Genomic DNA, 23017 nt, shown 5'->3' with positions numbered 1-23017 from the left:
TACCAAGAGGGTGATCACACACTGGAAGAGGCCTCCTGGAGAAGTGGTTGATGCCCAAAGCCTGTCAGTGTTTAACAGGCATTTGGACAATGTCTTTAATATAGAAAATGCTTTAACTTTTGGTCAGCCATGAAGTAGTCAGGCACTAGATGATTACTGTACGTCCCTTCCAACTGAACTATTCTACTCTTCTTTTCTAAGCCCTGTATATTTTGCCATTGTGTCAAACAGAAATGACTCCTCCAGGAGCTTTTCTTGCTTCACTCATTCAGAAAGGAAGTTATTTTGTGTTGAGATGTCTATCTGGTGTCAAACTAGTGTGATTCATGCTACTCATTCCAAAATTGTGCACTTCCCATCAGTAAGCACTGTACCAAAGAGTTTGATCTGTAAGTGCATAGGATTCTTTAACTACATGCTTTCCCTCTTCCTAGTTTAATCTTCAGCTTTTGTTGTGGTTTTTTTTTTCTGGTCCTGGAAGATCTTTCAGGTATGTGTATATGTTTGTCTGTATATGTACTTTTAATTGTGCTTTAAAGCACTGAGTCAAATTCCATAACAAGTTCTGTAAGCAGTAGCTTGCTTTCTTTGGATCTCCTTGTAACTGTGAAGCCCAGGGGCTTCAGCCTTTTAACTCTCTTGTATTCTTATGGCAGAGCAGTTTTCTGGAAGAGATGAAGATGAAAATCACAATCTGGTTTTGCACACTAAGAAATATAGCTGTGCCCCATCCAGCACTACACACGGAGTCAGCAGTTTGGATCCTCGCTATATGCCTTGTCAGCCCTGCAGAGCACAGGCAGCATGCAAGGGAACCACTGCCACCAGAGCAGGTTTTGGTGCTCATAACTGAGCAGAACTGGGGGCTGGGACACAGGAAGTGAAGATAGCTGAAGCTAAACCAGGAACTTGGAGTCAGTCAGAGTCCAAAAGCTGTTGCTACCAACAGGTGCCTGAGCAGAAAGCAGCAAGTTTGCCAGCAGGAGCTGGTGCACCTTTAAGGTAAGAAAGCTGAGTGGGGGTTGAGAATGGAAAGTGAGAAACAACAAAAAACGTAGGGCTTTGGTGGGCGAAGAGCACTCCTTCCTTCCTGACGCAGCTTGTGTGAGCTGACAGTTCTCAGCTTTTGCTTCTCAATCTGTTCTTTGGTCATCCTTGTTCCTCTTGTGCTTGAGGCTCTGAAGAAACATGCTTCTAAATCAACCAGCATGACTGTATTGGGTGTGGCAGCCCTGTATTTGTGCTGTAGTGGATATTTTCATGGGGAAAAATGGAATGGAACAAACTAAAGGTTTGAGCTGCTACTCTAATATTCATCATTATAGAGAGTGTCTGGAGCCTTGTGGTGTGATTAGAGTCTGAGGTTTGTCATGGTTCCCAAGATGCATGGTGGCTGGCTGTGGACAAGAGGTGGTCAAGACCTATTTACAGTTGTCTTTAAAATCCTGAAGCACCCACACCTGAGCTAGCTGCTCAAAGAACTGCCCTGTTGACCAGCCCTGTGCCAGCTGGTTACTGCTCTTGGGTTATCCTTTACAAAAATGAGACACAAGCTTTCAAAATCTTTGGAGTGAGAGATGCCAATAAATTACTGAGGGGCAAAAAGAGATTAAAGGTACTGTTTTATCATGCTATATATTGTCCACATGAGCCTTCCTACTTCACCTGCTTCTATTTGCAATTGACTATATTCAGTTCGTCATAAGATTAGTGTCAGTGCATACAAGCACAGCGGAGTTATGCTGCAGAACTGCTGTGTTCTCTCTGCTCTTTTAGTTTCTGTTGTCTTTGCTCTCTGGTCTTACACTGTGGATTCTCTAGACAGTTGGTAAGGGTAGCTTGCAACTGAACTGAGCAGTGCACTGTGCTGAACTGGAAGGTGATTCACTTGACAGCTTTCCGTGTTGTACAATCAATGACTTGTTCAGCACAAGCATTTTCTGGCACAGAAAGTAACTGTCCTGGGCACATGGGGCTAGTTTGTACTGTATGGTTGTGGCATTCAGGAGTTAGTGGTGTCAAGAAGCACTTAATAAAAGTGTGCTGTTAAATGAGGATCCATCACAAAGCATTTCTCTTCCCTCCTGTTGGTTTGTTCACAGGTTTATGTGATGTTTGCAATGATGTGAAATAGGGCTCAGCAGCCTCATCTTAGCTGCACATTCTCATTCTGATCCATCTTTGTCTCTGCCCCAGTGAAAAGCTGCTTTGAGCATCAATAAGAACAACAGAGCTCCTCAGCACCACAGGCAGTAATAGGTGGTGGGATGTGAGAGCTCTGCTGAGAATGATGGCTCTGTTGTGCAGAGACAAGCAAACCATCTCATCTTCCGTTTCTCATTTTGTAGGAACTGTGTTGTTTGAAAGGTGCCTTTTCATCGTGTTTTTTCACTGTCACCTTGAAAATGAAGTGCAGGAGGTTTAGATTTCACATTACTTTTATTTAACTTCCTCTTCATGGGCCTATCACTTCCTCCAGGCTTCTCTGGACACCCTGTACAAACCACAGCACAGCAGCTTCAGCCTTTTCTGCCCTGCACACTTTAGGATTTTAGCCCGTTTTTACCCCACAACAGACATAAACACCACACAGTGCACTGTACCAGCACTGTCAGAGCACATGCAGCTTTTCTCTGAACCTTCTCTAGCACACTAGGCAGTGATGAAAAGGTTGGAAAACAGACAAACTTGAGGAGTCCAACCTCAGGTAAATAAGCATTGCATCACGGTGGCAGAAGGGAGGTTAAAGCAGGGAACTGTACTTTACTAGTACTAATTTGCATTAGAATACGGTGTGCATTTGAACTGTGGAGTCAGTGTGCCTGACGACTGTGGTTTTCACCTAGTGTTTTATGGAAGAGCTGCTGGGGCTCAAAAGTAACTGTTTTGGGTGCCTTGCGCTGTGTGAGGGACTGAGACCAGCAAGGCAGATGCAAGGGGTCCTTTCCAGCCGAGCTCTGTCATGACTCCTGTGGTCTAACATTCCCATGACTGTGAGCCAGCAGTGTCCACAGGCTTGGCTCTGGGTAATGCCATGTTCTCCTTGTGCAGATGTGGAAAGCAGCCGTGGGACATGACGTGTCAGTGAAGGTTGAGGCTCAGGGAGATGACTGGGACACTGACCCTGACTTCGTGGTGAGTGTTTGGTGTGGTAATCCACAGTGCTGGTGGTGGTGTGAAGGGTCTGCTGGCCCTTGGCACATGCTGCTCAGCTGGGCCGGGGCTTGGGGCTTGGCTATGGTGGGAGCACTGCTGCCTGTGCAGATCAGCCAAGTCCCAACAGCTCCTCACTGTCACTGTTAGGTCAGGTAATCCATTTCTAACCTATACCTATGTTTAGTCTCCAGAACTTCATACGTCAGTGTATCACAAGCATAAAATATTTAGTTTCTTTTGAACCTGCTCCCTGGTAACTTCACCAAGTTGTCCTCACAACTTATGTTACAAGAAATAGCGAAGACTTACATTTTCTCTTTCCCAAGATGCTTGTAATTGTACAGAGTTCCAGCATTGCCCTCATTTGTCTTTTGTCCAAATGAAAGAATCCTACTCTATTTACGTCACCTTGGCCAGATGGAGCTCCATCCCTCTAAATAACGTTGTTTTCTTCCAGTCTAATTCTCTAGGTGAGATGGTAAAAGAATAGAAGGGCTCAGCCTCTGGGAACCTCATGCATTCGGTGTCATGACTGTCTTTTTCTATTTGATTCTCTATTTCTTTCCTAGTAAGTTACTTACACTTTGGCTTTTTGGCCAAAGCACATTTGCTACTCTTGCACATAATTGCACATAATCCCATATTTAGTACTCCCTCCTGAATGGTAAATATTTTGGAACCATTGTTGAGCAGATACAATTAGGATTTTTTTTTCTATACGCTTTACTTTTGTACTTGCTACATTAACATTCATTTCCAATTTATCACCCACTGATTTGGCTTTATATGATTTTTCTGCACTGCTTTGCCTTCTGGGTTTGGGTAACCTGAACGGTCCTTTGCTGCCTCAAGACACTGACATCTCATTCTTCATACCCATTTTCTAAAACTCTTAGGAGCACAGAGCACAGCAAGTCCTTCTCCTCTTGGTGCTGAGGAGCACCAGCCATGCTTTAGAGCCACAGGTCTCTTCTGAGCGCTGTTGAGATTTTGGATTCCTTTCCAAGACAGTTTATTGATGGAGTCTCTTCTGTTACACAAGAGCTTGATGTTTTCAACGTTCAGCTTTGCCTGGTTATTTCCAGTAAGAAATTCTAGTTTGGGACAAAAAAGCAAGTCCCTTCCTCTAAGTTCCAAATCATTAATGATTAACCCCCCTACCCCCACAGTGCTCCCAGTATTTTGGGGTTTTATTTCCCTTTTTCTACTTGTGGAGGCATTAAAATAAACCTGCACAGAAGACTTTTGTCTTAATTTCAGATTTTATTTTGTATATGCGTATGTTTAGCTTTACCTTTACTGATGCTTCATCAAATAAACCTTCAGACCTCCCCAAACGTGGACAAAACAAGCGCTCTCAGAACAAAGCTGAGGCAGAACTCAAGCGGACCTGAGTGAAACGTTCGCGGCAGTGTTTCCCCCATATCTTCCTACACAATTCGTCTCCACAGCGGTTTCGTTTCCCAGCTCCTCCCCGAGCAGGAGGGATGGAGCCTCTCGCAGCCCCGCTGCCAGCCCTGCACGGCTCCGCTGGCCGTGCTCAGAGCCAGGCGCAGCCCTGCTGGCCGGAGCCCCGTGCTGCGGGCCCGCTGACGGCTGCGGTTCTCTCCGCAGAACGACATCTCCGAGAAGGAGCAGCGCTGGGGAAAGAAAACCATCGAGGGCTCCGGCCGCGCCGAGCACATCGAGTGAGTGCGAGCGGGTGCGGCGCGCCACAGCGGGGAGCTGCCGCGTCGGCCAAAACCCGCCAAATGAGGTCTGCTGCGCGGCGGGGCGGGCGGGAGAGCGGCGCCGGGGCCCCGCCTTTGGGAGCCTCGTACGGGGAACGGGCCGGCGGTGGCCTGGCCCCGGGAAAGAGAGGATCGGGGCTGCGGCCTGCGCGGGCGCTGCACCACGGGTGGAACTCAGAGGCCGCCCGTGTGCTGAGATGGGAACTGTTCCGTATGTCCAGACAGCGGCTGTCCCCGCGGCAAACGCCCCTTGCACCTTCCGTGGCCAAACCAGACCCTATCCAGCAGCTCCCTGCATATCCCAGTACTACCCTGCACATCCCAGTAGTGCCCCGCACAGTGTGGCCACTGCAGCACACAGGCACAGGGAGTGTGGTCTCCTGTTGAAGATGGAGTGTAGCCTTGAGTGGGGTCTGCAAGCTGGGGGCTGGATACACTCACCGAGCCTGCGGCTCTGGGTCTTATCACCAGCCCTAGGGGTAGCAGCATCCCCTGCCCCTGTGCAGTGAGTGCATATGTGTGGCTACCACACAGAGGGGCCCGATGTGGGGGCATGTGGTGGCAGCTGGCAACAGGTTTACATCCTGCCCTGTGCTGGGCTCTGTGTGGTACAGTGGCGCTAGGGTGCTCCACCTGGTTGCATGGATCTGCTCAATCCCACGGTGATTTACCCTGACTCTCTATCTCACCAGCATCCACCAGCTGAGGAACACGGTGTCAGAGGAACATGAAGTCACCAAGAAAAAGGAGCTGGAGACTGGCCCCAAGGCCTCCTATGGTTACGGGGGCAAATTTGGAACAGAGAGGGACCGAATGGATAAGGTAACAGAGGGCTTCCTTTGGCCCCAATGGAAGTCTTCTCATAAAGGAAAAAGCATCCCTGTTTTCTGAAGGTAGAGAATGGCATGGCTGAGCACATTTGCGCATGTCTAGCTGGCCCATAATCTGTCTTCAGGATCTGTTTGAACCTGTTTGTATAATATGTCTCTAGAACTTCCTTGCAACACTCCCCTTAGCTGTGAAGAAGGACTTTCTGTGGCTTGTTTCAAACCTGCTGCGTAACAATGAAATTAGGTACTTCCCTACTTGTGCTTGGAGAACTAATGAGTAATAATTCTCTCCTCATGTTCTCCACTGCAGGCCTCTGTCATATTTCCCCACAGTGAAGCTCTAGTTTGTATTCTCTGTTCTCACATAACATCTGGTTTATGTTTCTGATAATCATAATCTTCTTCGTGTACCTTTCAGCATTTGCTACTTATTTGTTTTCAGAAGTGAAGTGATAAGATTGCAGTAGCATTCGATATATGGGGTTGCTGTGGGTATGCATGATGCCAGGATGGCAGGGTGTGAAACAGACATTTCCAGGGGGCAGAAATGGACCGGCCACACTCAGACCCTTCTGCTGGAGCAGTGAGGCTGTTTTTGTTGACCAGTTCCTCAGCCTTCATCCACTCTCACCAGGATGTTGCAATCATTCAGCCTCTGGCCCTTCTCCCAAGGAGTGTGAGCGATTCCTGGCCACACCACCTCTGGCAGGTAGCAGCGGGACCCTGGCCTGCCCTGTGTTAGGTGTAAAGGGTTATCCCATCCATGTGTGCTGACCCTCATTCTCAGACAGGGGGCAGGCACCAGCCCTGCTGCCTGTGGGTGTTCAGCTGTGCCTGCCTCAGTTTCCCCATGTGATTATCCATGACTCTACTCCACTGTCATTTGGGAGCAGCAGGTATTCAGAATCCCATGGTGTGCATGATGAGCTGGCAGTGGGGCCAGCTGTATGTGATGGTTGCCCTTGAAGCTGCATCACAGGTCTCAGTGCACAGCTGGTACTGGCAAAGGCTGGGCAGAAGGGATGGTCACCACCAGCACCAAACCATCAGTTTGGACCTGTCATGTTGTGGCTGCAAGCACCTCGGCAGTGGGGCAGAGCAATTGTGTGGTGCCTGTGTGTCTGTCAACCCTGCCAGTCTGCCCGTGAGTGCTCATGTCATGCTGTCTCTCTTCTCAGTGTGCAGTGGGCCACGAGTACATTGCCAATGTTGGGAAGCACTCCTCGCAGACAGATGCAGCCCAAGGCTTTGGGGGGAAGTATGGAGTCCAGCGGGACCGGGCTGACAAGGTGTGTTGGACAGGGCAGCAATCTCTGCTCAGTGCTGCCCCTAAAACCCAGTCCTACCTTTAGGATTGTGGCTGCAGCTTTCAGAGGGCTGGTGGGTGCAGGTCGAGCAAGGAGCTCACCTCCTGTGTGCAGGACAGTGATCTGAGACAAATTGCAGGGCAGCTGTGGTGATTAACCCTCCGATGTGCATTAACATGTTTGCACTGTCCTATCCAGGCATCACTGCATTTGTCTTGGGGACTGTGGTGTTTTGCATCTCCCAAGCTCCAAGCTGTGCCATGCACCATGATGGCAGTAGCAGGACTGGATGGGGACAGCAGGATGGTGCCCCTGCTGTGCGCATCCTGGCATCAGATGCTGCCCAGGCACCTTGCCTATGGGGTCAGGATTGTCGCCCTCTTCCCTGGAGTGCATGGGCTCTTGCAAGGGCCTGTTCCTGAGCACACTGCTACAGGGACAGCAGGGGTGGTGTGAGAGGCTGAGGAAACCTGTACCAGCCAAGGAGCAACCACCACAAGACAGGGAGCAGGGTTCCAAAGTCCCAGCCTGGCCCCTGGGGGAGGGTGATGGGACCCAGCTTGGCCCTCAGGACCACTGACGTTGATTCCCTTCTTGTTCCAGTCAGCACTGGGGTTTGAATACAAAGGTGAGGTGGAGAAACACTCGTCCCAGAAAGGCAAGTCCATGGGCACACGTGGCCCCTTGACACTTTTCCAAGCTTCTCTTTTGCTCCCAATATCCTGTGCTGTCTGCTGTGGCACAGTCTCCTTTGTTACCCCTGTCCTGTCACTTGTTTAAGATTCCTGTTCCCAGTCAGACACCCTTACAACCCCATTCCCTGCTATCCTGTCACCACTCTTCTGCTGTATATTCCACTTATCTCTAGTTTTGCTTTGACAGAAACCACGTCATAAGTGAGCAGGGAAGACACCCCCACATGCACTCCTGATGGAGTGATGATACTTTCTTTTGTCTAAAAGTCCTTCTGAGCAGCTGCTCCAGAAGGAACCCAAGCACTTTAGGACATGAGAAATGGTTACTGAAAAAATGACATATAAGAAAAGGCACAACAATAGATATGGGAACAAAAGCCTTCACCCAAACTTGTGCACAGTTCTGGAGATGATTCAGCCAACTTTGATGTGTCCATACAAGCAGCTATATGTATGTCCTGGGTTCAGCAGTAACAGTTATTTTTCTCCTTCTTAGTAGTTGGTGCAGAGCTGTGTTTTTGGCTTTAGTCTGAGAACAGTGCTGATAACACACCAATGTTTTAGTTGTTACTAAGTAATGTTTACTCCAATCAAGGACTTTTCCAGTCTCATGCGCTGCCAGTGAAGAGAGGCATGGGAAGCCGGGAGGAAGCAGAGACAGAACAGCCCAAACTAGCCAAAGGGGTATTCCATACCACAGCACGTTGTGCTCAGTATAGAAACTGGGGGGAGTCACCCGCAAGGCCCAGATCACTGCTTGGGTTGGGCCGTGTATTGGTCGGTGGGTGCTGAGCAATTGCATTGTGCATCACTTGTGTTTATTGTTTTCTTTTCCCCTTTTAGTTTTATATTCTCTCCCCTTGTTATTTCCCTTATCGTTATTATTACTGGTGGCAGCAGTAATGGTTTTGTGTTATACCTTAGTTACTGGGCTGCTCTTATCTCAACCCATGGGAGTTACATTCTTTTGATTCTCCTCCCCATTCCTCTGGGAGCAGGGAGGGAAGAAAGGGGGGAATGAGAGAGCAGCTGCATGGTTCTGAGTTACCGGCTGGGCTTAAACCATTACAATTCATTAAGAATTTTCATTGCAACAACTGAAGCTAAAGATGTTTTAAACATTTTGCAAGCAAGAGAAGATCAGAGGCAAGGTCTGTTCCCTTTTCCAATACATGTGAGGAATACTGCATTATCGAAAAAAGAACTGTTCGTTTCAGAGAAAATTATGAAAGAAGGAAGATGTTCTGAGGCATTCTTGGTTGATCGTAAGTTAACAAATTGCATGCAGTTGTGCTACATTAATGCATTCCCATATACTAGATTGTGGACACAGAAATTCATCAGGCTGTTTGAAACCACAGAAACCACTCAGGACAAAATGAAAATGTTAGAAAGGGGAAGGTGTAAGGATTGTTTTTCATAAAAATGTGTCCATGCTGGCAACTCTGCCATCAAGGTAACAGCCATAAAATCCGTATTTGCGGAAAGCAGCATCCTAAAAATTCCATTTTATAGTGGCCTAATGGGTAAATAATAGTTTAATTGAGGAAAGTTTAAGAAATTTCTGGGACTTACAGACTCATCCTTAAGTGACTGAGCTGCCGTGAAACAGCCATTCTTGAATGCAAAATGTTTTCATGCCTATTTCTGTAGATCGCAGTCTTCATGAGTTGATAAGGCTGAATTTGCTGGAGAATCCTCAACTCCTGTGAAATGCAGATCTGTAAGAATAGGGTCAGGGAACAGAAAAGTTAACTGTGATTGACTTCTTCAGAAGGGTAGGATTTGGAAACAGAGCTGGCAGACCAGCCCTCTGAGAGGAAGGTGTCTTTAGCCAGAAGCTAGGATAGAGAGTGAAATTTCTTAGGACGATAATAACAAGTAGTCCTCGGAGAGTAAGTAAACAGAGCTGAAGTAGTTAATACATTACTAGTTTAGCAGATAGGAAAGGGGATGTGTAAGGAAGATGTGCTGTGCCTCTATCACATAATGATCAAGAGTATCAAAGACAGTGTGGGGGAAGAGCTGGAGCATGTCTGCAGAAATGTGGGTTTCAGCCTTTGCTGCAGATTCCAGTCAGTGGTTTCCTTGTAGAAGCTGAGATTTCATTATAGCAAATGTAAGCTGTACAACAAAACTTTGCCATCTTTTGTGCTTTCAAGGGCTCAAAATACTTATGCACATACCTTTCACATACCTTTTCAGAGACTGGCAGACCACAGGCTGAAATCCTTGCTCTGGTGGTGCATTAGTGGGTAGATGCCCAGACTGTCAGTGCCCAAATCTTGTCTTGGCTTTGCGTCCTTGAGTGGCTGAGCTCCTACTGCCTCCCTCGCTACTCTTGCCATGTGGCTCTTCTTCCTTGCCCTTTCAGCCTGCTGTATCTCCTGCTGCCCACAGCCTCAGGTTCTCTTGCTGCAATCACCCACACTTGCCCTGGGCACCCATTCTCATGGGCCCTCATCCTTAATGGCCCTCATGGTGCTCCCTGCCATCTACTCTGTCCCCTCCAAACTCCTTGTTTTTTCTAGCATTTTCCATCATCCCTGCTGTTCTTCCTCCTCCCTGGTGCTCCTCCCCAGTGCTGCTCCCCATCTTTACCCCCTCCCTTCATTAGCCCAGTGTTCAGGGCAGCATTTCACTCCATGCACCACCTCAGATTACTCCAAGGGTTTTGGTGGCCATTATGGTTTGGAGAGGGATAAGGTGGACAAAGCAGCAGTGGGATTCGACTACAAGAGCCAGGCAGAGAAGCACGACTCCCAGAAAGGTGAGCTGGGGGAGCCCAGTGCATCAGGCATGTCAGTACTTGAGCTTGGGAATGTGCTGCTGGGGCTTTGCTTGGTGTTTGCAACCTGCTGCATGAATGGGCTCGGTCAGGTGAGGAAAGCCATTACCTGGGGCATGACTGCTGGGAAAAGTTCCAGCTAAATGAAGAGGAGCAGCAGGTTTCTATGGGCACAGGGATCTGGGCAGAATGTCACCAAAGGAGGGGTGCAGGGGAGACCCAGGGGCTAATAGCCGGTGACATGTCCCAGGGAAGTGGAAGGGCTGTTGCTACAGCCACCAATAGGGAAGTCTGACCTTGCTCCGTGTCTTTCTCTAAATCCTAGCAAGGGAAAACTGTTGCCCCTAGGAGAAAAGCCTGAAGTCACAGTGCTGCCACTTTTCTCTTTCCTTCCCTTGTCTGTTCTCTTCCATGCCATGATCTGGATCCCTGTGGCTGAAGACTATTCTGTGGGCTTTGGTGGGAAGTTTGGGGTCCAGAGAGATCGTCAGGACAAGAGTGCCTTTGGCTGGGACCATCAGGAGGAAGTGCAGCCCCATGCGTCCCAAACAGGTAGGACTGCTACCAGAGGTAGCGGCATGATTGCCTTGGAGCACACACAGACCTAGAGTTAGTGCTTCGTACTTGACAGTGATCCAGCTGCTGGAAACTGCATGTGTACAGTATGTTGTGAATCCTCAAAGCACAAGGGTAAACTCAGCCAGAGTAGGTGCATGCTTGGATCACTGCAAGTCCCTGAATGAGGCTTCCAAGACTATATTGTGCTTTCTCTGGGAGGTACATTCCTGATCATAACCTCATTGAGCAGGTGAGCGCATGGGAACAAGGCAAAGCAGGTTCCAGGAAAGGCTTGACTGTGTGCTTAACTTCAGTTATCAAAACAACATTGCACTCAAATGGCATGACTGGCTTCTCACCCCAGTGCCTTGGAAACAGATCTGCCAGTGTACAGCACTGAATGTCTGTGCCCTTTGGTGAAGGAAATTAATTAGTCTTACAACCTACTGGCCAGAGCATTTTGCATGTATTATGTTTAGTTCCATATATGGTAAGATGCAGACAAAGCTAACATGTATCATTGGCCACAGCATACTGAAGTGAGAGGCGCACTCAAAATGTAAAATATTATACAATACCTCATTATTTTTCCATACAGACTATGCCAAGGGATTTGGAGGTCGTTATGGAGTCCAGAAGGACAGAGTAGATAAGGTAAGACTGCATACTTGTAGCCTGCAATTGCTTCCTGCTAGTTAGTGCTCATTGCACTGCTGCAAGAGCAGAGACTTCCCAGATGCAGTGAGGTCTCACTGCTCAGAGCACAGCTGCTGCAGGGGTGAGGGACCTGGCCCGGTGTGAATACCAGAGTGCAGAGGAAGATGGATACCATGTGAGCCCAGGGAGACTATAATGCAAGGAAGGAATTTTTTTCCACTGTCAGCCGCTCTTGAAGCATTAAACTCTCAGACTGAAGAGTCACAGACCTGCTTTGGTGCAGGATTTAATAGCAGAGCCACAAAGAGCTTTCTAAGCTGTCCCCTCTTGGATATTTGCATGAGATACTGGGAGCGTTCTCTCTGGCTGCTTTGCTGTCACTCCCGCAGGCCCTGTGAGTACCAATTCAGTCAGGATTAGCTGAGGTAGCTCCTTGGAGATGAAATTTTGTGAGTGCAGCCTTTTGGGAAGTCTGAGAGGCCACAGGCTATTGCACTGGGCAGGAACTGTCTCTTACACAGGAGGGGTGCTGGATCAGACTGAAGGCCCATCTGGTGTCCCTGGCACTGACTGGCAGGTGACGATCATGCAGGAAGCGGTATGCATACAGAGTGGTTCTTGCCTTGGAGTACCTCCAGTGAGGTGGTACCACTGAGGCTGCCATTCCTCTTGCTGTCTTACATAAAGTGTAAGGTTTGTTAGCAGCTGTCACACCCAGACATAAACGAGGCTTCCCAGAAGCTGGCTTGAATCTTTGGTCCCTCAACATGCAGACCTTCCCAGTCTCTTCTGAACCTTACACAGATCCATGGCCTCTCCAGTGACTGGCTCCTTGTCCTCTTGTACGACTCACCAGCTAGTGCAGCTTTGTGTGTGAGTGATTGAGTTCAGGGTGTAGTCATCTGCTTGCAAACCTTAACAAAACCAGGGATGGGGTTGGCAGGAACTTGCCAACCACCCCGTTGGTGACACCTGCAGGTAGAACCCTGAATGTGGCTGTATTAGTCTGAAAGCTGGATCCTACCCACACTTTCCTTTTTGTATTAAATAGTGTTCTCATTAAAGTAGATTAAGCCACTCTATCGCACTTTCTTTTTGCTGCAGACACCCCATTGATGCTATTACCAGTTTAGGCATCTCTTCACACCTCATGAAGCCAGCATTATCTCAGGTGTTCACACAGGTTTTCACTTGGATGTTTTCCAGCCCGTGCCTCTGTAATGCGCATACTGCAGGCAGCAACTCGCTGAAGGGACATGTTTTTTGTGGTTAGGCAGCTGCAGCTCTGCATCCAATAGGGAAGCGCTTCCATGCCTCATACCACTGGGAGTGCAGGGAACAGGGACACTGGGGACCTCAGGAAGCGGTAGACTGCCAGGCATCTGCTCAGCTCTTTGTGATGTTTCCAGTGTGCATTTCTGCCTTGAATGCCCAACCCTTGCTGTTCTGAGCAGCACTTGTTTTGCCAGTGTGGAGCCTCCTCCATTTGACTCCACACAGCCTTTTCAGCCCTCCTGAGTGCCTCCCTTTGCAACAGGAGCAGCTCTTGGCTTTGGCTGGAGGGCAACAGGCAGTCCCAGAGCAGGGCAGAATACAGCCAGCAGCCTCCTCAGGGCTGTGGCAGTTGTACAGATAAAGACAGACACAGCTGGGAACAAAGCCTGCAGACACCAGTAGCCAAATCCAGCAGGGAAACTGAGCACTAGCCCTACCTAACCTGCTTGACACTTCCTCTCGCAGAGTGCTGCTGGCTTCAGTGAGATGGCTGCTCCCACCTCCTGCTATGAGAAAACGAGACCACTGGAGGCAGGTGAGACAGTCGAGTACCAGTCCTGGGCTTGGTGGGAAGCTGTGGACGGGCCTCACGGTACCTCTGTGGCAGCACACTGGCAGGCACGTGCTGTGGTGGGATGTGGATTTGACCTGTGTTAAGGTGCAGGAGAGGGTGGCTGAACTGCAAGTTTCTCTGGGAAAGCAGAGGTCTGGGTTTCTCCTGGATGCTTGGGGTGTAGAAGGGAGTCACTGAGTAGACTTCATCTGCTGCCTTCTCCACAGGAGCTTCCAGTGGCACCAGCAGCCTGCGATCACGATTTGAAAACATGGCTAAGACAGAAGAGGAGGAGAGAAGGCAGGCAGAGGGGGACCGGGTGAGGCGGCAAGCTCAGGAGTGCCTGGCAGCTCGGTGGAAGGTGAGCCATGGCCATCTTGACATGTCACAGAATCACAGAATTATACAATGGGTTGGATTGGAAAGGACCTTAAGATCATCCAGTTCCAAGCCCCCTGCCGTGGACGGGGACGCCTCACCCTAGACCATGTGCCCAAGGCTCGTCCAACCTGGCCTTGGACACTGCCAGGGATGGGGCAGCCACAGCTTCTCTGGGTGCCCTGTGCCAGTGCCTCAGCACCCTCACAGGGAAGAGCTGCTGCTTTATATCTAACCTGAACTTCCCCTATTTAAGTTTGAACCCATTGCCCCTTGTCTATCACTACAGTCCCTGATGAAGAGTCCCTCTCCAGCATCCTTATAGGCCCCTCTCAGATATTGGAAGGTTGCTATGAGGCCTCCATGCAACCTTCCTTCCAGGCTTGCAAAGCAGACTTCTCCTCAGGGCTGTGCAGCTCCATATGCTTTTTACCTCATCTCTTTACGGTAATCTCCTGACTAAATTGCTTCCCTGTAACTGCCAGGAACTGCTGCTGAGCTTCACAGCTGTCACTGGACTTCTTCTTTCAGCACAAATCAGAATGTGTCTGCACCCAGACATAACTTCCTGTGCTTTGGCCCAGGCTCCTTCAGTCACACGTCCCCAGTATCACCATCCCAGCAGTTTGCATTCAGGGTTTTACAAACTGGAGATTGCACCCAAAACTTCACGGTTACAAGACCTCCTTCTACACTGCTGTTTCTGCATTCAGTGTGCAGATAAGGTTTCACCATTAAAGCACTCCCTGATACATTCTCTCCTTGAGCATCATTTCTGCCGACCCCATGGTGGTTACAGGCCTGCTGGTGTCCAGTCCCTAGGGCTGCTTTATGTGAGGTGGAACAGATTTCAGCTGAAGGAGAATTTTCTGAGTTGCTCTGTTGGGAATGGACATTGCTCTGGATTTCATTCAAAGGGATTGAGAGGATCTTATGACTTTTCTCCATCAGGAAGTCCCACAAAGAGAGAAGGATCACACAGAGGCAGCCCCTGCCACTGTGCCAGCAAAGGTGCTCAGGAGTGCTGACCAAGACAGACCTGTGTCACAAGAAGAGGTGCCAAGGCAGGTGAGGGAGGGCAGGAAGGGGAGCAGGCAGAGGGGATTGCACCTCAGGGGGGCTGTTCTTTATCGGGACCTCTGCAGGAAGAAATGGGGTGCAGCTGCATCATGGGAGAGGCTTTGGAAGGAGTGAGGGGGAAAATGTTGGGATGGTGATGGGACATGGCAGCACAGCACCTTACACCATGAGACAAGCTCTTGGATCAGTGCGGTGGCAGTGCAGTGAGCTGCAGCTAAATACGTGAGAGAAGTTCAAACACATGGGCCATGAGGGTCTTCACAGCAATCCCAGGCGCCAGTTCAGCACAGACCTTATTGTCCAGAAGATGGTGCTCCATTTGTGTAATGGTAGCAGTAAAAGCATCTGCGGTGGAGCAGGCTCCCTTGTGTTCGGTGCTGTGCAGTCATGGGAGAGCTGCCTGCAGTGGGTACTTTGTAGGTGACCTCTCTGTCACTTTCTCATTTTATGGCAGGAGACAAAAAAAAAGGATGAGGAAACACCACCCACTTTGCCACCAAGGCCAGCAGATCTGGGCGAAGAGCTGTGCAAGAACCCCAGCCAGGATCAGCCAATCTACAGTGAAAGTTTGGATGCTGGTGGAGACTATGAGGAGCTGCCAGAGCCCTCTGACTACTGTGACAGTACCAGTGGAGGTGCTGACTATGAGGAGCTGCCAGCCCCCTTGGGAAAGCTGGATGCCATCTATGACCATGGAGGAGATGGAGGTGAGGACTATGAGAACATCCTTCCTGAGGAGCCCAACCAGAGCCAGCTGCCTGTTGGTGAGTACTAATGGAAGAGCCCATGTCTGGGGGAGCTTGTATCTGTCTGCTAACCACACTGGATGTATGGGACAGACTCCAGAGGGAATTTGTATCCTGAAGTCTCCTGTGGCCAGGGTAGCAGCCCATGATGATGCTGCATGGGATGCTGGGCTAGGCAGCAAGTATCTCTGCTGGAGCAGTGCTTGGGCAGGAGGACCAGAGAGCTCTAAAGAAGCTGATCTGGACTGACTCTCTGGGTGCACTGCCTCCTGGCAGTCACTCCTGGCAACTGACTGCTGTGGCTGCACTGAGCCCTGGGGGTGCCCTCTCAATTCTGCCTGTTGCTCACACGGCTGGTGCTCATTAGACCTGATCTGGTGGTGTCTCCTGCATGTGAGGAGTGCAGGGTGGTCTTCCTCCGAGCACGTAAGCAAACTGCATGCGCTGCTGTTGATGTTTCTGTTGCAGCTTCACTGGTAGTGGAGATGGTAAGTGGAGAGGTTGGAGTTAACATCCAGCCTTTTTCTTGGGAGAGGAACATGAAGCATCGGGACCTCACCTCTCTCCTTGCAGAAGGGAGGGAAGTCCTACCGTGCTTTGAGCCATGGTAAACCTCTCCCTGTTGATAGGGATGTGGTTGGATGTTGCTCACCCGAAGGCTGACGGCTGGATGGAGGGTGGCACTGACCAGACCTATATGGCTGCTCCCAGCTCCTTTCTCATCTGCCCATCCTGTCTTCTGCAGGGGAAATGGACAATGTTTATGATGTGGAGAACCCTGGGACCTGCGCAGTGGCTCTCTATGATTACCAAGGAGGTGGGTCTGCCATTCAGGCTGTGGGTAGAGGCACTGGGAGCTGGCTGGGGTGATAAGGCAGGGAGATGGTGGTTTACACCATCAGCAGTGGTGATTTAGACATGGGTGGTTTAAATTTCTTTCTCTTGGAAAGCAGAATGGGACCTGACTTAGGAACAGAGAAGCTTCACCTTTCGTATGTGAAGTCTGCTCCTTCTCTGATTTATCTGTGCTGTTTGATGGGGGTCAGGTGAGATGGACTCTCTGGGTTACCAGGATGCTTGTTCTATATTCTTCTCTTGGGCATGGGGTATGTAAATCCAGCTCTTTCTGGGTTATCTTTGCATTGTGACTATCTTTTCTGAACAATTTTTGCAGATGGTGATGATGAGATTTATTTTGATGCTGATGACATAATCACACACATCGAGATGGTAGATGAAGGCTGGTGGCGGGGGCAGTGCCAGGGCAAAATAGGCCTCTTTCCAGCAAATTATGTGAGGCTTCTCCAGTGAAACCAGCATTGTCCAAGGAGCTTCTGTCCAAACTTTTGCATTTCTCTACTTCAGGCTTTTGCATGATACTGGCTTGATTTGGCTTGGCCTGGCATGTCTGCATGCAAGAAATACAAAGAAACAAACTGGCAGTGTCCGCAGGAATGTTTCAGCCTGTGCCCAAAAGGGCTTTGGTTCCCTTCCACTTCCAAATGGGAAAGGTGGGATGTTTTAAGTGCATGCGAGTGCAGTATAAGACATCTTTTCTACCTAACCTGTCCCACACTGTCAGCCTGCAAACAGAACTATGTCCATTCCTGTTTCTGAAAGGGCCATTCACAGAAAAGAAATACCAACTCTAATCTAGTCAAGGCAGAGGGGACATAAGCTACAGGACCTTTTTAAGTTGCTGGGGCCCTGGATTTTATCCTACCCAGGGGTCAAGGAAAACTGCACCATGAAGGGCAAACTTGCCTTTGGTCACAAGCAACATGAGGCTGGTCTATCTGGGCAAATTTCAGGGCTGAGGCCTGGGAACTTTTCACCATCCCAGTGAACACTGCTGCCTTTTCCTGTACACAAACACAAGCTTGGCTGTAGTGAACTGTTCCATTAAACAACAAAAGTGTGTGCCGGCTCAGTGAAAATGTGGGATGATGTTGCTAGGGTAGGAGATTACTCACTTGGTTTTCCTCTGTGTGCCAAGAATGCTGTTGGGAGATTTGTCATTTTCTGGGGTAAACCTTGAAAAAAGAACTGTAAAAAATAGATTGTTTTATAGGAAAAAATACTCTGGAAAATCTGTCTTGGAGCAAGAGTAAAATACTAAAAGGCTTCACTTAACAAAGAGTTTGTTAATAACTACTGCCCTTGTCCTCATCCAGGCAGCCCATCAGAGAGGACTGTTCTGCTAGGGAATCCTTTCAATCTAGCAAATTAATCAGAGTAAGTGCTGCTTGATACAGGCAGTAGAATACTTTTCAGACAGTGCCATATTTCCTGTTAACTGCTCTGACAGTATAACTAAGCATAGACATGCAGGTGGGGCCGGAAGAGCTATCCCACAGCTTGTTTCTAACCTAAGGGCTCCAGCGTGTTTCGCAGTCCGTCCTAAAGGTAGGTTCCCCCATCCAGTATTTGGCTCAGCCTGTTCTCCATGCTGTTGGATGAGTCCCTGCGCTGAAGTCAGGCCTCCTCAGTGTGGCAGTAATATAGGTACACCTAAACAGGCCTTTGCATGACTTATTAGTTAAGAAATATTGCAGTTTAATTAACAATGGAGTTAGTTACTTCTTGGAGGATGCTGGCTATAGCCTCCTTATCTAAAGAATGCTGCTGTTATTTACAATATCCTGCGTATCTGACACTGTTTGGAGAAGAATGAGTTGCATAACCTGAAGGTACATAAACTTCGTAACGGCCCCCTTTGGACAGAATTCACCTGGGCAGTGTGTTGTCACTCCTGTGTTCTTCCTCATAGCTGTAGTAATAAACTGACTAAAATTGCATCCTGGTTATTCTGTGACAGCACATGTCCCTGTGTCTGTTGCAGGCTTGGTTCTTTGTGCAGTGAAAAGGGCCCCTGATTCTAGCCCTCCTTCATCCTGGGTGCAGGGAAAGGCTGAGTGAGTGGGATACAAGACAAGGTGAATTTTTAATGTTTAAAACAGATTTCAGTAATAATGCAACACAAACTGAAGCCCTCCTTTGAACTGGTATATTCCAGGCTAGATGCTCAACATACCACTCTAGGACTTATTGTTCTTTTGTGGTATGTGAATACTGTCACAATAGGAATAAATAAGGGACACACTGGGGGGGGGGTTGCAGCGTGTGAGAAACTGTAGTGTTTGATATTCAGAAAAATCACAGTTTGTGCCTTTCCATCATGACACACTGTGATTCGGGTTAGAAACTTCCAATTTTACTATAAATTTCCTGGCTATTGATTGGGTTTTTTTGGGGGGGTTAGGGTTTATTGTTTTTTCTCTCTGAAATCACTTCCCCAATTTTTTTCCTCATGCAGTTCACCCATTATTTCCTGATGTTCCTTTCCAGGGAGCTCACCAGAATAGGTCTGGTTGTGGCAGACTCTTTATGTGTCCCAGTGAGACTCTGAACTAGGGGTGTTTCTAATAACTTCATACAATCAAGAAGGGTGTATAGCAAGTAGAGCCAGCTGCGAGGCTTGCAACCTGTTTGGCTGGGAGCAGCAGCCGTCCCAGCACATGGGCTGCAGAAGCATTTCTTTCCCTGAAGAATAAAATCAGTATGTGTTGTGTACTGAGAACTGGCAAACTGTTCCCAGCAAGCTGTACGCCTCATGGGCCTGGGTTTTGACTCTCCAGTAGTTTTCTTTGGGAACAGACTGGATTTTGCTGGGTGTCTCTTGTAACTGAGCTATAGGTGAGCATGTGCCCCTCTGTGGTGCAGCTGCAGATAGGGGCTCATCTGCTTGCACAGCCTGTGCCAGCTTCCCTGCCTGCAGACCCTTGCACTGGTGGCTGCCTGTGCCTGCCTTCTGCCATGGCGTTGGACACTGCACTCGTGCAGCTGCCTGCAGGTTTGGCCATCAGTAGGGTTGCCCCATCACCCTGCAGTCATTTGAGCTTGGGTCCATTGCAGAGCCCCTGCAGGAAAAGGTTAAACTGAGTAAGTGTCACAACCGCCCCATGCCACCAACCAGCCCTCAGCCACTGTCATCCCCAGCCACAGCTCACAACTGCAGTTTGATTCTGTTATGGCTGTAAAGTGAAACAAGCATTTTGGGTGAGGATTTAAGCAGTGCCAGCTCATGACTGAGTGCTGATAACTTGCTGTTTGACCAAAGCATAGAGAATAATGGGTGGCCTGTTTAGATGACTGACTGCTGTGCTAATGTGCAAAATACCAGAGAGCTTTCATGGCAGCCTGGAGAAATCCAACAAACAGGAGACTCCGTGCCAAAGCATGTGTGGAAGGAGGATGGTGTAGCAGCCCCTTTACAGAGGCCACATTTTGCAATCATAGACACTGCCCCTTGTCCCATGCAGGGCCTGGCTGTGCACCTTGGGCAGCCCCAAAGGAATGCTCATGGCCTTGTTCAGAGCCAGAACATGTCTGGTGCCACATGAAATTAACTTTTACAGCATTCCCTGGAGGCATTGCAGCTGCAACAGGTCCTGTGCTGAGCTCAGCACACGACACTTGCAATATATAGACATAATTCTGGAACTGTAGCCTTGCTACCCACTTGATTTTGCCATTCTTCCATCAATGATGTGCTGAGGGTCAGACCCCCATGGTCTGCGCAAGAGGCCCTGAAATCAAAGATTTCCCCTAGACGGGCACTGGTGCCACACCAGCACTCTGTGGCAGCCCTGGTACTGCTTATGCATTGCTGCGAGGGGAGCCCAGTGTGCCCCATCCCCACACAGCCTTCCGCAGGGCGCCCCGCATCTGCTGGTTGCGTAAGCTGTAGATGAGTGGGTTCAGCGTGGGCATGACGATGCAGTACGGTGCAGAGACCAGTGTTTCGGCTGCCAGGGAGTAGCCGGAGCTGGGCCGGTTGTAGTTCAGGTTGGCTGTCACAAAGTACAGGGCGACCACAGGCAGGTGGGCAGAGCATGTGGAGAAGGCCTTGCAGCGGCTGATGGCCATGGGCTTCCCAAGGATGGTGGCCAGGATGCAAAGGTAGGAGACAACGACAAACAGGAAGGGGCTGAGGCCCACAGAGACACTGGCAGCATGGACTGCCACTTCGCTGGGGCGGGTGTTGCTGTAGGCAGCCCTCAGCAGCAGGGGGACATCACAGAAGATGTGCTGGAGCTAGGCAGCCCCGCAGAACGGGAGCCTGGAGGCCAGGAGGGTGGGCATGGAGCAGTCCAACAGCCCCCAGAGCCAGCAGCCTGCAGCGACGGGCGCACAGGCTCCATGGCTCATGGCCTATGTGTAGCGCAGGGGCTGGCACATGGCTGCGTAGCAGTCATAGGCCATGACAGCCAGGAGTGTGCACTTGGACCCTGCACACCCCATCAGGAAGAACGTCTGTGCTGGGCACTCACGGTAGGAGATGTTTGCTTGCTGGTGCAGGGCATTTGCCAGCATCTTGGGCATCATCACTGAGGGACAGCAAATGTCCAAGCAGGACAGGTGACTGAAGAAGAAGTACATGGGGCTGTGGAGATGGGGATCCAAGGACACGAGGGCGAGAACTGCAGAATTCCTCAGCAGTGTGGCCAGGTAAATAGCCAGGAAAAGAACAAAACAGAAGGGCTGGCCATGGGGAAAGCCCAGGAGCACGAACTCTGACACCTGAGTCTGGTTCTCACCTGCCATGGGGCCACTTGAGTTGGTCTTTGGGCAGAAATGATCACTATGAGGAGGAGGTGGTGATTGTGAGCCAGGGGACTGAAGCGCAACCGCCCAGAAGTCAAAGGTTTCACTGGTAGGTTGGCTTTGGTCCTATCTCCGTAGTGGTTGAAAGCTTCCTATGTTGGGATTTCACAGGCGCTAGGTTTTAGAGTCCAGAGAGCTGCCAGTCAGTGTTGGATACCTGACTGCAAGAGAATCACACAGAAGAAACCAAGAACAGTGTGCATCAAGGTGAACCCACACCTCCTGGGTTCTCCTGCCAGCCCAGCCCCTGGTCTCGATAAGTATACCACGCATGTCTCATCCTCCTGGTGGCACTTACAGTAACTATATACTTCCCTGGCCCTAGACATGGTTGCGTCATTTCTTAGATGCCACAGCCACTAAGTTTGCTCTTCCCAAGCCACTGGTTGGGGATGTGGCATAACCCTGCACCAATTAGAAGAGTGTTTTTCTTTATCTTGTCTCCTGCTCTGCCATTTCTTGGGTGCTTTACTCTGCAATAGCCAACACTTAAAAAAGCACAGGTTCAAACTGGGAGTGACTCAAGACATGGTGTTTGTTAAGCCACAGGCAAATTTACATTATCAGGGATCTCAACTGGCCTTTCTTCCGTCATCCTATTTCAATTCTCACCGTGACACAAGGGTTCTGCTTACTGCCGTGCGAAGCTATGACCACCATGTCCGCATGATGGTCGAAGCATGAGGAAGCAGTTATTGCTCATAAAGCTCGGATAAAGGCTGCTGAAGCTGGTGCTTACTGGGTGCTTGTGGTGAGGGCTGCTGCGGCCCCCCCACGCCAGTGCCAGAAAGCCTAGCAGATGGAGGCTGGGTGATCTGGTGCACAAGTACAGCAAATATGGTGCCGCAGCCTCTGTGAGGCTGCCGAAGAAAGGGGGCTGAGAGAGAGATAAAAAACCACCTGCAATTGCCTTGGCTTGGGTGCAGACCTGTCCCAGGCAGCACTTGGCACAGCACAGACTGCACTCAGCCAGCCTGAAACCAATGGCTGCTCTTGTCTGGGTGAGAGAAAGGATCCAGAGAGGCTTAAGCTCACGTATATGTTGATAAGGGAGCACCAGGGCTGGAAGCACCAGGGCAGACTGTGACTGCATGGCAAATCTTAATTTCTCTGTCTAACACATGTATCTACGTATCAGTCACGATTTTAAAAAGTTGACCAATGGAGAATTCACTGCTTCTGTTGGGAGGTTTTGTCTTACAGCTACTTACTGCAATAATCTGTCCAAGCAGTTGCTCATTGTGGATCTTTTTCCTGTTGGAATTGCTCAAATGTCAGCTCTGTCTCATTCACAATTTTCAGGTCTTTCTCTTCCTAATTAAGGACCCTGTATTCTATCAGCATTCTCTCCTTGTTTCTACTTGCACACTGTGATCAGTATCAGTGTTTGCTGAGTAGAAGAGCCAAGTTCTGATTAATTTCTCTTTTACTCTCCAGTTTGTCAACTTAAAAAAAAAAATAATATTGAGAGGAAAACTTTCAGTCAAAAGATGAATTCTGCTTTGCCTCATGCATGATGTCCAAACTTGTCTCTCCATCCTGGATATGGGTGTTACAAGGCTGAGAAACCACTTCCTGCCAAGCACTCCAGCGGTGC

At 49.3% G+C, this 23017-nt stretch overlaps 2 protein-coding genes across 5 annotated transcripts; one reads left to right on the top strand and one right to left on the bottom strand.

Moving 5' to 3' along the window:
* Nucleotides 1–908: 908 nt before the first annotated feature.
* Nucleotides 909–22992, top strand: LOC308232385 (hematopoietic lineage cell-specific protein-like). Of its 4 annotated transcripts, none has more exons than XM_080638523.1 (15): nucleotides 909–1002; nucleotides 3052–3135; nucleotides 4771–4844; nucleotides 5579–5708; nucleotides 6895–7005; nucleotides 7627–7681; nucleotides 10378–10488; nucleotides 10948–11058; nucleotides 11663–11718; nucleotides 13462–13531; nucleotides 13777–13910; nucleotides 14879–14995; nucleotides 15462–15771; nucleotides 16499–16570; nucleotides 22858–22992. In XM_080638523.1, exons 2-15 carry the CDS (start codon nucleotides 3052–3054, stop codon nucleotides 22935–22937), a joined length of 1515 nt encoding a protein of 504 aa, XP_080494649.1. In that variant the 5' UTR covers nucleotides 909–1002; the 3' UTR covers nucleotides 22938–22992. The 4 variants fall into 4 exon arrangements, with proteins under 4 accessions (XP_080494649.1, XP_080494648.1, XP_080494647.1 ...); XM_080638522.1 differs by lacking the exon at nucleotides 22858–22992 and adding an exon at nucleotides 16928–18462 and having other exon boundaries at nucleotides 15465–15771; XM_080638521.1 differs by lacking the exon at nucleotides 22858–22992 and adding an exon at nucleotides 16928–18462.
* Nucleotides 20413–21507, bottom strand: LOC308225505 (olfactory receptor 1F1-like; the record flags this gene model as incomplete). Its single annotated transcript, XM_080626470.1, is given in 3 exon segments — nucleotides 20413–20850; nucleotides 20854–20967; nucleotides 20971–21507. Coding segments are annotated over 3 exon segments (942 nt in total). The 5' UTR covers nucleotides 21361–21507.
* Nucleotides 22993–23017: the final 25 nt, after the last annotated feature.

This window comes from Psittacula echo (genome assembly GCF_963264785.1).
Source record: "Psittacula echo genome assembly, chromosome: 1".
Taxonomy (NCBI): domain Eukaryota; kingdom Metazoa; phylum Chordata; class Aves; order Psittaciformes; family Psittacidae; genus Psittacula; species Psittacula echo.
Note: the sequence above shows the minus strand (reverse complement) of the source record. Positions and strands in the feature narration are given on the sequence as shown.